The 13,818-nt window shown below is 47.5% G+C and overlaps 8 protein-coding genes across 8 annotated transcripts; 5 read left to right on the top strand and 3 right to left on the bottom strand.

Moving 5' to 3' along the window:
* Positions 1-2: 2 nt before the first annotated feature.
* On the bottom strand, positions 3-1,074 carry BKA55DRAFT_589882 (HAD-like domain-containing protein; the record flags this gene model as incomplete). The annotated part of the gene is made up of 3 exons (XM_046195009.1): positions 3-769; positions 818-911; positions 1,006-1,074. 3 exons carry the CDS (start codon positions 1,072-1,074, stop codon positions 3-5), a joined length of 930 nt encoding a protein of 309 aa, XP_046055312.1.
* Positions 1,075-2,371: 1,297 nt separating this feature from the next.
* Positions 2,372-2,734, top strand: BKA55DRAFT_684760 (uncharacterized protein; the record flags this gene model as incomplete). The annotated part of the gene is made up of 1 exon (XM_046198688.1): positions 2,372-2,734. The coding sequence occupies one exon, from the start codon at positions 2,372-2,374 to the stop codon at positions 2,732-2,734; it is 363 nt and encodes a 120-aa protein (XP_046055311.1).
* A 221-nt stretch (positions 2,735-2,955) lies between these two features.
* BKA55DRAFT_555794 (uncharacterized protein) lies at positions 2,956-3,912 on the bottom strand. The gene is made up of 4 exons (XM_046191661.1): positions 3,665-3,912; positions 3,568-3,601; positions 3,220-3,517; positions 2,956-3,169 (listed from the first exon to the last, which is right to left on the bottom strand). The coding sequence occupies exons 1-4, from the start codon at positions 3,718-3,720 to the stop codon at positions 2,985-2,987; spliced, it is 573 nt and encodes a 190-aa protein (XP_046055310.1). The 5' UTR covers positions 3,721-3,912; the 3' UTR covers positions 2,956-2,984.
* Positions 3,913-4,296: 384 nt separating this feature from the next.
* BKA55DRAFT_712109 (SPOC like C-terminal domain-containing protein) lies at positions 4,297-6,681 on the top strand (the record flags this gene model as incomplete). Its single annotated transcript, XM_046200813.1, has 6 exons — positions 4,297-4,784; positions 4,829-4,889; positions 4,936-5,451; positions 5,502-5,893; positions 5,941-6,152; positions 6,206-6,681. 6 exons carry the CDS (start codon positions 4,297-4,299, stop codon positions 6,679-6,681), a joined length of 2,145 nt encoding a protein of 714 aa, XP_046055309.1.
* A 500-nt stretch (positions 6,682-7,181) lies between these two features.
* BKA55DRAFT_684757 (uncharacterized protein) lies at positions 7,182-8,812 on the top strand (the record flags this gene model as incomplete). Its single annotated transcript, XM_046198687.1, has 4 exons — positions 7,182-7,562; positions 7,610-7,656; positions 7,702-8,376; positions 8,425-8,812. 4 exons carry the CDS (start codon positions 7,182-7,184, stop codon positions 8,810-8,812), a joined length of 1,491 nt encoding a protein of 496 aa, XP_046055308.1.
* A 421-nt stretch (positions 8,813-9,233) lies between these two features.
* Positions 9,234-9,654, bottom strand: BKA55DRAFT_684756 (uncharacterized protein; the record flags this gene model as incomplete). Its single annotated transcript, XM_046198686.1, has 3 exons — positions 9,234-9,372; positions 9,423-9,550; positions 9,604-9,654. The coding sequence occupies 3 exons, from the start codon at positions 9,652-9,654 to the stop codon at positions 9,234-9,236; spliced, it is 318 nt and encodes a 105-aa protein (XP_046055307.1).
* Positions 9,655-9,916: 262 nt separating this feature from the next.
* Positions 9,917-10,776, top strand: BKA55DRAFT_534259 (ribosomal protein L24e-domain-containing protein; the record flags this gene model as incomplete). The annotated part of the gene is made up of 3 exons (XM_046189579.1): positions 9,917-9,921; positions 10,082-10,169; positions 10,225-10,776. 3 exons carry the CDS (start codon positions 9,917-9,919, stop codon positions 10,774-10,776), a joined length of 645 nt encoding a protein of 214 aa, XP_046055306.1.
* Positions 10,777-11,609: 833 nt separating this feature from the next.
* BKA55DRAFT_499737 (uncharacterized protein) lies at positions 11,610-13,813 on the top strand (the record flags this gene model as incomplete). The annotated part of the gene is made up of 9 exons (XM_046186678.1): positions 11,610-11,804; positions 11,856-11,921; positions 11,971-12,084; positions 12,135-12,209; positions 12,261-12,288; positions 12,342-12,677; positions 12,730-13,317; positions 13,432-13,553; positions 13,661-13,813. 9 exons carry the CDS (start codon positions 11,610-11,612, stop codon positions 13,811-13,813), a joined length of 1,677 nt encoding a protein of 558 aa, XP_046055305.1.
* Positions 13,814-13,818: the final 5 nt, after the last annotated feature.

Here is a 13,818-nt window from a genome sequence, read left to right as displayed (position 1 = left end):
GTCTATTGCTTCTCTGCCAGTCTAAGATCGCTGAACTTGTCAGCGTAATGAGAGGGCACAGCAATGGCATCGGCCTTCTCCCAATCCTCCTTCTTGTTTACGCCAGTCAGAACATGTAGTGTTCCACCCAGTCGACCCTCGATACCAAACTTGATATCAGTATTCAGTCGGTCACCAACCATACAAGTTCGGGCGCGGTCAAGTTGGAACTTGCCCTCAACAGCGTCCATCATAGCTTGGCTGGGCTTGCCGAGAGCCAACGGCTGCTTTCCTGTCGCATGAACAACAGGGATGTGACAAGACCCAGCTCCAAGGAAGAAGTCGTGGTGCATCGGCAATGTTGAATCAACATTGGTAGCAAGGAAAATAGCTCCCCGCTTGATGTAGTGCATGGCGTGGGCATACTTGAGGTAGTTCACGTGGTAATCAAGACCGCAGAGAACTACTCCGACCTCGGGGTCGAGAAGTGAGCCATCAGCGATACCCTTGAAGTCGTCATTTGTGATATCTCGCCGGAACGCCTCATCTGTGCCTCCAATGTGAGGAACACCCTCAGAATCAAGCTCGTGCTCGATTCCAGCCTCTCCAATAATGAAGACCTTGCGCTTGTTCTCAGGTAGCTTCAAAATGCGTGAGATGTAGATCGCAGCAGAGTAGCTTGAACCGAATACATCATCCTTGTCACTGGGGATACCAAGATTGGTGAGTTTCTTGAGGTATTCATCACGAGACTTTGTTGAGTTATTTGTCACGAAAACGGTTCTCTTTCCTGTGCCGATGTGAGCCTCGTTTCGGATCGTGAGGATAGTATGCTGACCCTTTGATCTCAGATATTGAATGGTCTCGGGGACTCCCTCATACACATGATCGCCAGACCATAGAACACCTGAATGAGTCAGTTTCTTGTTCAGCTACAAATTATGGTTATCTACCATCGCAATCAAGCAGGAAGACCTATTCATGAGTGTCAGTTGATGCTCGAATTGTATACAGTAAATGACTCACGTCGAATTTGTCGACGAACTCGCTAACAGCGGCAGCATCTCCGCTGATGTACTTTGGTGACGATGCCATCTTGTTTGTGAAACAATCAAATAAGAAGAATGATTAATGATCGACAGTAGGTTTAGTTGGTTGATTCAAGATAGATCATCAACCATCATCAACAGTGACTGACTGACTCGGCCAATTGCTTAGTCATGGCTACTTAGTCGTGGAGTTTACTGTGATGTAATTCTTCTAGACATGGAAATACGTGCGGGTCTACTAAAGAAGGTGATCACGATTGATCATGACGATAGAACCATCTTCTGATTCAGTTAACCTCTGGAGTCTTCTTCATGAAATCCACATTGAATAATTGATACAGGGTAGTACTCTATGAGAATGCAAATATCTTTGCAGTCTCCATGACTCACTGGTTATCTACTAAGTACGTTAGGGATGCAGGCATGCAAACTTGAGGCTTATTCATGCAGAGATAACAACCCTGCATTTTCTGCATCTCCGACCTCAGTTTCCAAATACCGAAACGATTGATTGGCCCCGAAGCTACCAAGAGCCGCGAGCCTGTTCCGCGTGGCGACCGAATCTCTAAAGTCGAAATCTTTCCAGCAACCATTTCAGTGACCAGAACCGATCTATTATTGGCTCGTCAATTCCGCCCTGAGTAATGGACCACCCTAATCGTCATCGGTGGGTTTTCTAGAATTCCACGTTTTCTTACGGAGACTTTTTTTTCTGTCCTGGAGATAACGGGCTACATCCGTCTTCGGTCTACCTTGTGATTTTTTCTTCTTTCTTTTTTCACTCGCTTGCTCCGAGGCGGCGAGATTTAGAGCCTCCTTACTCGTCAGCTGGACTTACAGACCGACAAACGTAACCGAATCCGTGGAATACAACATCCATTCACCGCTATGCTCTGCCCTGGTTGCTTCCGTATCAGAGAGTGGCGCCCGTGGACCCTGAAGCTAGAGGCTTCAAGGGTCCCACACCATTTCTGATCGACGACAGGAGTTCCCACTTGGTTCAGAAAGAGAAAGAATTGATAGCTGACCCAGATGGATACGTACGTAACCATAAATATCTACTATGAAAACCGCATCGAGCTGGCTTATCTTGTTTCTTGATTTAAAACTTTTCATCTTCTCGTACAATCTGTGCTGTTATTTTGAGCGAACAAGCGCAAAGCATACTCCAAAATCAGTCACAAGACCTCGTCACGATATCACAGCCATCACGATATCTATCCCCTAAAAACCTATATAAAGATTGTCTCACACATACATTTTCTTGACCGTACTCATCACACAAAAATCATCAATACTTCGTGACCCAACCCAATTCACATCTCACTCAAACACCACACAAAATGAATCCCACTGCACCAACAACCGCAGCACCTACCTCTGGCAACGCCAACAGCTATTTCAGCATTCACAAGACACAATCCACTGAGACAACCCCTGCGTCAACTCCTGGATTCAAGGGCGAGGAGTTCGATCAAGCTGGACACAGGCTTCCTGCCCTTAACCGCGAGTTCCCTAAGCCTACAGAAGAACTCGATATCCAAAGCATGCTTGACCGTCAACCCGGTCGATGGACTACCAAGGGACAAATTGAGGCCAACCAGCGTCGAGCCCAACATGCTCGCAACGAGGAAGAGATCAAGGCTCAGCGCATGCGAGACTTCGAGAAAGCCAAAGAAGAACTCCGTTCTTCATGGCGGTTCTAAGCCACCTGCCCCAAACTTTACATGTGCAGGACTTTAAAGCTGTATCGGTTTACACGTTATAAAAAACCAACTGGCGCATTGTTTTCAGGGCTATATCAAGAGTTCAACGATTTACGACACTACGAATAGACATTAGAGATCTGGCTTGTACGATTGAGAATACAGGATAGTTAGACTGGACGGAGAAGAGTATTTGCATTTCTAGCAATTTAGAGTTTCAACCTGAATTTTCTTTTCATCAGTACATTATTTAAGCAAGGTCCGCAACAGATAGCACGCGACCGCCAAGAGTGAAGCCGTATCCAACAGCTGCTGCAAAAGTGATGAGGTTGAACAAGGATGAGATGCCGTGGAGCATGCCAAACTTCTTGTTCAGAGCCTTCATTTGATCACTTTGAGGTCCCTCAGCATACCACTCCTTGCCATCTCGCTTGACTATAACTTGTTAGTATTGCCTTAAAGCAACTCCATGAAACTTGACATACCTTGGCCACGTCGCTGCTTCATAACCTCCATTGTCAAAGGCAGGAAGACAAGCAGGTTGACAGCTCCGGTCAAAGCCATGATGCTAATAGGCAGCAGGGAGTGCCAGCGGGCAAACTCCGATACCAAACCAGCAGGACCATTTGACAGACCAATCAAGGTGTTTCCGGGATATGTCAAAGCTAGAACACCGGGCAAGACAGTCTGGAGGCCGAAGTAGATGGGGAAGAGCTTCTGCTGGATGGCAGAGAAGCTTGGACGGTCGACCGTCCTGAACATTACGATACCATTGATGAAGGTCTGTCCAGCTGTTAGAAATGAAAGGGTTCGTAATTTTGTGAGATACATACATGGAAGAAAGTCGTTCCAAGTAGCGTTCCATAGCTACCGTAGAGTTAGCGATGCCTTTTCTCCTGCAATTGAATTCATAAAGTTATATAAACTTACGTGATGATATGATAAGGAGCCGGCGAGAAGGCCACTGCCTTTGCTGTGCTTGCCATTGTTGTAATTCTTTCACTTAGTGTTTGATGAATTCGGATCCAAACTTGCCGAGGCACTGAGGTGTTTCAATAGTCATGATATCACATCTGGTCACGTGATTGTACAAGCTCCGTATCGAGTTGTACCTAATGTCCATGATGAAACGATATTCACGATTTAAGAGATATACAATGTTGCTACTGTTATTTGCTATTACTTGACTGCTCTACTCTTGCATTTCTGGTGGCTTAATAAACTCATCCAATGAACGGAGCTTTATCAGGCATCAGTAGCACGTGATCTCGCGCGTCCTGTCGTGAGAAGGTCGGCAGGAGCTTTGACCCGTCCGACGCGATGGGTCACCAACCTTAGTACATCTTGGGGTGGTTCTGCCTAACGATTACAAGGATTCATTGTGAGACGTTTCTTTTGATTGCCATTCATTTAAAGGCGCGACTGGTCTTAGGAAGCGTAACTCACTCCTTTCTGTTCTCTTTCATCATAGTGAGTTTTGATTGACTTCAAACTCTTGACTCCATCTTGAATCTCCTGACATTCTTTCCGTATCACCGGTTTCTATACAAGCCATCTCCACCATGGCTGAGAAGGAAGCGACCGTTTTCATATTGGACCTTGGGTCGACTATGGGCCAAACTCACAGTGGAAGATCAGAGTCTGATCTGGAATACAGTATGCAATACGTGTGGGACAAAATCATAGACATCGTTGCAGCAAACAGGAAAACGCTATGCGTTGGCGTGTTGGGTCTGAGAACAGATGAGACTGACAACAAGCTACAAGACGATGATGGGTATGAGAATATCTCAGTGTTGCAGGAGCTGGGACCGATGACCATGTCATCTCTGAGGAATCTTCAATCACTAGTCAAGCCGAGCAATACATGGTCTGGAGATGCTGTTTCAGCCATTGTTCTGGCTGTTGATATGATTGATACATTCACAAAGAAGCTCAAGTGGAACAGAAAAATCTTCTTGATCACGGACGGCCAAGGTCCAATGGATGCGGATGATTTGGGTGACATTTCTAAGAAGATGAATGACTCCAACATTCAACTCGCTGTCCTGTAAGTTGAATGGATATTTCAACGGCAATTTTAACATGATACAGGGGAGTAGACTTTGATGATCCGGAATACGGCTTTAAGGAAGAGGATAAGCCGAGCACAAAGGTTAGTATGATGGGATGCAGTGAGAATCATAGCTAAAAGTTCACAGAAAGAGAATGAGCAAGCCTTGAAATCGCTTGTCAATGACTGTCAAGATGGGGTTATTGCGAACATTACAGAAGCCATCGACGAGCTAGATACGCCACGAATCAAGGCAGTGAAGCCTTACAAAACCTATGATGGTCCTCTTACCCTCGGAGATCCCAACACCTTCCCTGCCGCGTTGAATATCAATGTGGAAAGATATTTCAAGACGAAGCTGGCGCGACCTTTAACTGCAAGCACAGTCGTTGTCAAGTCAGAAGGTGCACCGGATTCTGAAGCCACGCAAGCCGACGCCGACGATATGGAGGGAATCGAGTTCTCTGCAGTGAAGCAAGCTCGTTCTTACAAAGTCAATGACCCAGATGCCCCAGGAGGAAAGCGAGACGTCGAGTTTGATGATCTTGCCAAGGGTTACAAGTATGGCCGAACTGCAGTGCATATCAGCGAGTCGGAATACAATATCACCAAGATTGATACACAGAAGAGCTTCTCAATCGTTGGCTTCATTCCATGCTCAAAGGTATGCCTATCACCAAATATCCTGTCCTTTCTAGTGCTGATAACATCTAGTACGAGCCTTTCCTCAACCTAGGCGAGACTTGCGTGACAATAGCTCGTAAATTTGACGCCAAATCTGCTCTTGCTCTTTCATCCCTGGTATGGGCTCTCTCCGAGCTTGAGTCTTATGCAATTGCCCGAATTGTGACTAAGGATGGAAAAGACCCATTGTTGGTATTGCTCGCGCCCGGCATGGAGCCAGACATGGAGTGCCTGTACGATATTCCACTGCCATTTGCAGAGGACATCCGAAGCTACCAGTTCCCTCCTTTGGACAAGGTGATCACGGTTACTGGTCAGACCCTTACAAAGCACAGGCTATTGCCCACGGACGAGCTGAATGATGCGATGAGCAACTATGTCGACGCAATGGATCTGTCGACATACGGAATAGATGACAAGGGGTATGTTTTCATGCTATCTTGGGGTTTTCGGTAACTAATTCTTGCAGTGACCCTGCTGAATACGTCTCTATTGATGAGACTTTCAACCCTACGGTTCACAGGGTGAACCATGCCGTAAAATCACGAGCATTGCATCCGGATAGACCAGTTCCAGATGTTCCATCTATCTTGCTGCGATTTGCTCACCCAACTCAAGACCTAATTGAAACAGTTCAGAGGAAGGTGGATGCTCTTGTTGAAGCTGCGGATGTGAAGAAAGGTTTGTTCTAATCCGTCCAGTGATTGTGTACCATGGCTAACTAATAACATCAGTTCCACCCAAGGTCAAAGGCAAGCGTGGCCGAGAAACCGTCAAACCTATTTCCGGTCTTGATGTGGATGCTCTTCTGGGTGAAGAGGAGAAGGGCGACATTAGCCCTGATAACGCAGTACCCGAATTCAAGCAGATGCTTGCTGCAACTGAGGAGCTTTCTCAAATTGAAGACGCAGCAAAGCAGATGGGTGCAATCATCTCTACGTTTGTCACGGAGAGCTTTGGTGATGCCAAGTATCAACGTGCTCTGGAATGTCTCGGCGTGATGAGGGAGGAGCTCATCAACCTCGAAGAACCAGGCCTATACAACACTTTCATTCAAGACATGAAGAAGCAGCTCATGTCCGAGGCACTTGGGGGCGATAGACGAGACTTCTGGTTCAAGGTCCGGTGGGGTCGTCTTGGTCTCATTGATAAACAGCAGTCAGAGGTGTCTGATATATCGCCAGAAGAGGCAGACGAGGTAAGTTCTTAAAATGTGACGATATAATATTTATTGACCTTGAACAGTTCTACAAATCAAAGTAATCTTGAAACGGCAAATGCATCTATTGTTTGTAAAAGGAGTGGGCGTTTGTGTACCAATATATTGATTGGCCGGTGTGAAGTTCTCATGTAACGAGCCGTGTACAAGCAGTGGCATTTTTATCTACCACCTGCCAAACGAGTTTCTGTTTGACTTGATAAAACTTTTGCTTTTAAATGCACCTTTTGACAGTGAATCATAGGGCACTGGCCGATATTCATTCGCCAAAATCAAGACGGTACTCTTCGCTGCCCTTTTTTCTTTACCCCTTCGTATCTCCTTCCATCTAACGCCGCCATCTTTCAACCTCCACCACATCCATCTTTCAGCTCAGCAGCACCATTTCCATTCCCAGTTCACGACATCATTTTCTCAACACTGCTACTCCAGTTGAGCTCTCACTATTTTCTCTTTGACTTTCGATTTCATCGCTTTTGATTTCAGCCGACATGTCGGCCCTCGATGCCCAGCTGGTGAAACTGCAGCAACTTCTAGGCAACGGTGTGAAGCTGGAGGAGAGGCCCAAGGACGAAGAAGACGACGACGAAACTTCAGACAACTCAGTCGGCCAAGGAGACGACAACGGCTATGGTGGGATGATGGAGCGTCAGAGACAAGTTACAAGAGAGCAGATTGCTCAAACTGTTCAGCAACAAGAAGCCAACACTTATGCTGCCAGACGGCGCGAACTTGCCGAGAAAAAGGCAAAGGCATTTGACAACTCCAAGTTTCGCATCTGCCAGACGGTATCCAAAGATTTCGCCTTCTGTCCATTCAAAGTCGTGATCTCGTATCCTGAACGCTTCGTGGGCAAGGTCAACAAGCCTCGTGTACGTATCCCATTTTCATAACTCTTCGCTGGCTCACCATTCTACAGACAAAGCCGTTCTTCACCAGAATTCTCTACGAAAAAACCTGGGACTTGTAGGTCAATCTTTTCAATATTATCTTTGATGCTAACTTGACAAGCTTCTATCTTCATGATCCAGAGGAGCCGGCTAGAGACCCCTACCTTTTGATTCCAACCGCTCAGTTCGAAGTCTTTCTTGAAGAAATTAACCTCGAACTCGACACTTCCCTCAAGATTCCTCCCGGTGTGAACGCGGACAAATTCTACCTCAAATTCGGCGAATATGGTACCCCAAGCCCTCGATACTTGAGACGATCTGAGGAAGAGACATCTCTTGATGTTCGACCATGGCCCGCTATCGACAATAGTGACACCAAAGCCTTCAAGGCAACAACTCCAAAACAGCAGCTGGCCTGGAAAGCCAAGTTTCGACTTGTCAAGTCCGGGTTCCCCCCCAGAAACAGGGCAGATCCCGACAAGGCTGCAAGAAAAAAGAGTCACAGAGAACGAATGCTTCGTAACACTCAGAGATTTATTGGTCTGCTGGGAGATCCCGATGGCTACGACGTTGTTTTCATCTGCGTCGATGTTGAGGCCCTTGAAAGAAAGCCCAACCCGGTATCTGAAATTGGTATCGCTATCCTTGACACACGAGACACCAAAGGCATCGACCCTAAGATTATCGGCCGTGGCTGGTGGCCCTTCATCAAGACTCACCATCTCCGAGTCCATGAGTATGCTGGTTTGCGAAACCATCAGTTCGTCAAGGGATGCCCTGACGCATTCGACTTTGGGTAAGGATATCATCCCCGAAACCCAAGCAGTCACTAACTGTAACCTAGGACGAGCACATTCCCAACAAGGTCAACGGTTGCAGACTCCATCATGAAAATCTTCAACCCCTGGCTTAATGATCAACGAAACATTGTCATCGTCGGACACGATGTGAAACAGGACATCAACTATTTCACTGAACTGGGCTTGGACCTACAATTACTTGGGGGACTCGCAGAACCGGTGGACACTCAGGACATTCACCAAGCTTGGCGTGGTTCAACCAATGGACGAAGCCTCGGCGCCGTACTGAACGATCTTGATATTGCCCATAAGCACCTGCACAATGCAGGAAACGATGCGCACTACACTCTCTGTGCTATGCTCAGTATTGCACTGGAAGACATTCGGAAGGAAGAGGAGTTGAGCAATAAGATGCTCAACAAGGTTGACTGAAGGGTATTTTCGAAGTCAGGAGAAGTGGAAGAAAGACAGCCAGAAAACAACCAGATGATCAACTTGACGATTCCCAGAACGAAATAGGACCGGAAAGGGGGTAGATGATATTTCGAGACTTATGTAAAGTAACCACCAGAACAAAAACCGGAGTGAGAAGAGAACGGGTCGTTAGGACCCTTAATTCATACAGCGTTTAGCCTTGATAGCTTTCAACAACGGCATATACCTTCACCTGGCTCTAAAGAGCTTTCTCTAAACGCAACAAACGCCATCGCTATGGAAACAAGTAGTGTACAATATACACACGCGGCCATACGCCCACGCTTAGACCCAGTCATTGATTATTCTGGTAAGATCCTTTGGTAATTGGTTCGTGGCTCGAATACCGGACTTGGGAGAGTAGTTTTCATTATCGTAATTAACCGTTCTTGTCCAGGAACTCCTTGGCCTCGTTTACTTTGGTCGCAAGGTAGGGGCTGCCGCCTCGATCGGGATGGTTGAGAAGCATGAGAGTTCGGTGAGCCTTTCGGACCTTTTCCTTGGTAACAGCTCGCTCGCTGGAAGATATTAGTAGGCTGAGTATGAGAAGAGTTGGATCAAGACATACTTGAGAGACAGGATCAGAGTAGCCTCCTTCTTGGTCATCTTGGGCTCGAAACCACCCTTGTAGAAGGCCTTGCCCATGGCTCCAACGCCGCCTCGAGATCGCCTCCATGCGACAAGACCAGCTCGGCCCTGCAAAAGGTATTAGTACCCATAATCACTGCCTGGAATCATTGCAAGCATACCAAAAACGCCGCGACGGCAGCGCCGGCACCTATAGCCATAACAGAAGCCATTTTGTAGAGCGATTGCGGTATCGACAATAAGTTTAGTGACGCAGAGTTATTCGGAACTCGAGATCGGGGCCACTTGATTTTTCCAGCCGGCGCAGACCGGAGGCGGGGACAAAAGTTTGTCCGGGGTGTGAAAACGTTATCGATAAGACAGTTTGAGCAAAAAGTTTTTTGATTGACCGCGGAAAAGAGAAGGCTGTTCAAACCAGTGGGGTGGAAGTTGAATTGAAGTTGTTTTGGTCTTTCAGACCACCACCCAGGCAAAATGAGGTATGTCTTTATTGCTGATGGGTTCTATATCGGATGTTCGTTCTTGCAGAGGTGGAATTTGTCCTCTGCGAGAGCGAGCATCTGTGATATAGCGACTCAAGCTCTACTATGAGCTACAACTAACAAAATGCTTCAGAATCGAAACCTGTTACTTTTGCAGTCGCCCTGCTTATCCCAGCAAGGGTATCACCTTTGTGCGAAACGATGCCAGAGTCTTTCGCTTCTGTCGCAGCAAATGCCACAAGAACGTACGTGTACATATCTCGACTTACCAAAGACCTTGCCGCTGATACACTTCTATAGTTCAAGATGAAGCGTAACCCTCGCAAGCTGAAGTGGACAAAGGCTTTCCGCAAGGCCGCCGGCAAGGAGATGACTGTCGACTCAACACTGCAGTTCGCCGCCCGCCGCAACGTGCCCGTTCGCTACGACCGAGACCTCATGGCCAAGACCCTCAAGGCCATGGAGCGCGTGTCCGAGATCCGCCAACGTCGTGAGCGCGTCTTCTACAAGAAGCGCATGGCTGGCAAGCGTGAGCGTGAGCTCGCCCTCGCCCGCAAGCTGGTCGCCGAGAACGAGCATCTCCTGCCCCGCATGCGCGGCAGCGAGAAGAAGCGCCTGCGCGACCTGGGCATGACTGAGGAGGAGATCGAGGAGATGGAGCCTGAGCGCGAGAAGTCCAAGGCCTTTGGTGGCGAGAAGAAGAAGGTCGCCATTGCGCTTGAGGTTGACGAAGATGACGATGAGGATGAAGAGGGCGATAGCGGCATGTTCGACGATGAAGACGACGAGGACGAGGACGAGGATGGTGATGAGGATGATGAGATGGACGATATCGACATGGATGCCGATTGAGTGGGAAAAGTCATGGGAGAAAGAGTATGAAAGAGAAAAGTTTTACATGGCAGAGACAGCGAGAGGTCTACGAGACAGGGCGTTATGGGTGTTTTTGATTCGAAGGCATACCACGGCGTTGGGATACTATAGAAAAGCCATTTTTCTTCGTCATGAGATACACACCGACACCAATTCAATTGCGAGTTGGTTTCTTTGCGATGTGACTTGGCGGGAATGATTGATGTTCCAGTATCCCAAGGCCGAGAAGCCCAAGTAGTTCTTATCGTTGTTGCTCTATACACTTTGACCAAACACTGTTGTTTCCGGAGCTTTTAGACGGGAAAAGAATGATTGGACGGTTATTTTGTCAAGACCAACAGTTGAGGAAAACAGCTGTTAAGCCGGAATATGCGGGGAACTAGTTTAGGAAGACATTGAAGATCAAAATGAGATCTCATGACCCATGCCAAATTAGGTGATTGGAATAAACTGCCGTGTGATAGGACAACGTAAGCAGAACTCTGAGCGTCGCAATTGCAAGGAGAAGCCTAGCAGAGGCCCTAGACAGACTCTCATGGCGGGCTGAAAGGGCGTGTTTTACTTTGCTGGGTTAGTAGCCTGGTTGCCCGCTGATGATCTCTTATCGAGCCGCTGCATGTCTTAGGCAAAAGGCTTTAATTCGTAACTTGGAGGTGTCCGACCGACTCAAGGGTCCAATTCTTTTTGCCCTTTTTTGTTTTCCTTGGGTTTGTCTCTTCATCTTTATTTTCTGTGATTTCTGCGTTTGCGAGTAGTGTCTTGTATTCTTGATTTGCTTGAAGCGAGTAACCTTGATCTGCTGGGTTGTTACTATGAGTGAAAAGGCGACCGTAGACGCAACGCCTCTCTTACGAGGACAGCTTCAACAACGACCACGAAAGTCCCATTGTTCCACCGTGCTGGGCCTCTTGGCAGCTGTTTGTCTTATCACATTCTTCCACCATCGACCTCATCCACACCCAGTGAATATTGAGGGTCCAGCAGAGAAGCCATGGACTTGGAGCGATGTAAGCACACACTATGGATAAGAAATACAAAGAGTGGACTAACAAAGATAGGTCAAGCCAAGCCGAGCACTCCATTGGGAGCCGTGTTACGAAAAGTTTGAGTGTGCAAGACTTGACGTGAGCAATTCATCATCTCCTGCTGTCGTACATGCTAACTTATACATAGGTCCCAATGGACTGGCTTGAGCCCTCTGACCATAAGAGAGTTGTTCTTGGTGTTATCAAGCTACCAGCCAAGACAAAAGACAACCCTGTTTCTCCGCTCTTTGTGAATCCTGGAGTATGATCTCTTTGTGCCTGAAGCCTTCAGGAGCTGACCTATGGACGTAGGGACCTGGTGGATCGGGAGTTTCCTTTGTAAGAAAAGAGGGACATGTCCTACAAGCAGCTGTTGGTGACAACCATGTAAGTTGAAAAGCCGGAAACTCTAACCAAGCTTTATACTTATAATTTTAGGACATTATCAGCTTCGATCCCCGTGGAGGTGAGCTATACTAGGCCTTATCAAATACCACTAGACCATCTAACACTTCACAGTCGGCGTCTCTACGCCTCGAGTTGAGTGCTGGGGCTCTTCTCAAAAGAGAAAGCTATGGAGTCTCCAAGACACACCCGTTGCCGATGAACACCCTGGTCTCATTTACGATGCCTATGCCCGAGCATCTGCCTACTCCGGAACTTGTGAGCAGGCCATGGAGGAGACTGGTCTGATGGAATTCCTTGGCAGTGCATCCATTGCTCGAGACATGCTCGAGATTCTTGACAAGACAGGCCACGAGAAGCTACGATACTGGGGATTCAGCTATGGCACTGTTCTTGGTGGTGTTTTCGCTGGACTTTACCCTGAGCGTGTCGAGAGACTGGTCAGCGACGGTGAGTTGGCAAGATATATATCGCATTGTATTCCTGACTGACTCGGAATCAGGAAATGTTGACTACCACGACTGGTTCAACTTGGACCACGGTAACTTTGTCTCCGACACAGATATGATCTTCGATGGCTTCGATAAAGCCTGCCATAAATCCGGGCCTCTCAAATGTGCTTTTTATGCTGACTCACCAAAAGCCATCGAGGAACGTCGAAGCAACCTCCTCACACATCTCAAGACATCACCTGTTCTCGTTCCAGCTTGGACTCACGATTCCGGCCCTGAACTACCTCTCCTGATCACCTACTCCCATCTCCAACGCCTTATCCAAACTTCCATTTATGCTCCCCTGAAGAAGTTCCCTCAACTGGCTCGTGTGTTCGCTTCTTTAGAAGAGGGCGACGGAATTCCCTATTATGAGATGGTGATTGAGGGTAGAAATAAGAGCCTCAACGGAGATATGTGTGAACTTGGAGAAACTCCTACAACTATGCCCCTTGAGACCTCTATGGAGCTCGACGCTTTCCCTGCTATTATGTGTCTGGACTCAAGGCCTGTGACAGAAACACCGCAGGAGATTGCAGACTATTTTGACAGAATTACACACAAGAGTCGTTGGGCGGGAGCAGTCAACTCCAATTTCCGTGTGTCTTGCGTCGGAAGAAAGATGAGGCCAAAGTGGAAGTTTACAGATGGTGAGTGACTCCTAATGATATGAGCTACGAGACTAACATCTTGAGAAGCCGACTTTAGTGGAGATACTGCACATCCAATTCTCTACATCGGCAATATGGCTGATAATGTGACGCCTTTACAGAGTGCGTTTAACAACTCTGTCAAGTTTCCCAGCTCAGTTGTTCTCAAGCAGAACTCCTACGGTGTAAGTCAGCCCCAACCTTTTCGCCATCCTATCTAACCCTTTCAAAGCACTGTTCCCTTGCGGCGCCTTCAGCATGCTCCATCACTTATATACGAGAATACTTCCAGAAGGGCACATTGCCCCCTGCTGGTGCCGAGTGTGATCCCGATTATGATCTCTTCGAGATGCCTGGGTTGGAAGAGGACGTGACTGGTTTGGATGAGCTCAGCTCGATTGCGCTCAAGTTGTCGAGAGAAGTTGAGCTGCCCAAGGCCTTCTGAGAAGG

This window comes from Fusarium redolens (assembly GCF_020744475.1).
Source record: "Fusarium redolens strain MPI-CAGE-AT-0023 chromosome Unknown BKA55scaffold_2, whole genome shotgun sequence".
NCBI classification, from domain to species: Eukaryota; Fungi; Ascomycota; class Sordariomycetes; order Hypocreales; family Nectriaceae; genus Fusarium; species Fusarium redolens.
The sequence above is the reverse complement of the archived record's forward strand: the minus strand, read 5'-3'. Positions and strand labels throughout refer to the sequence as shown.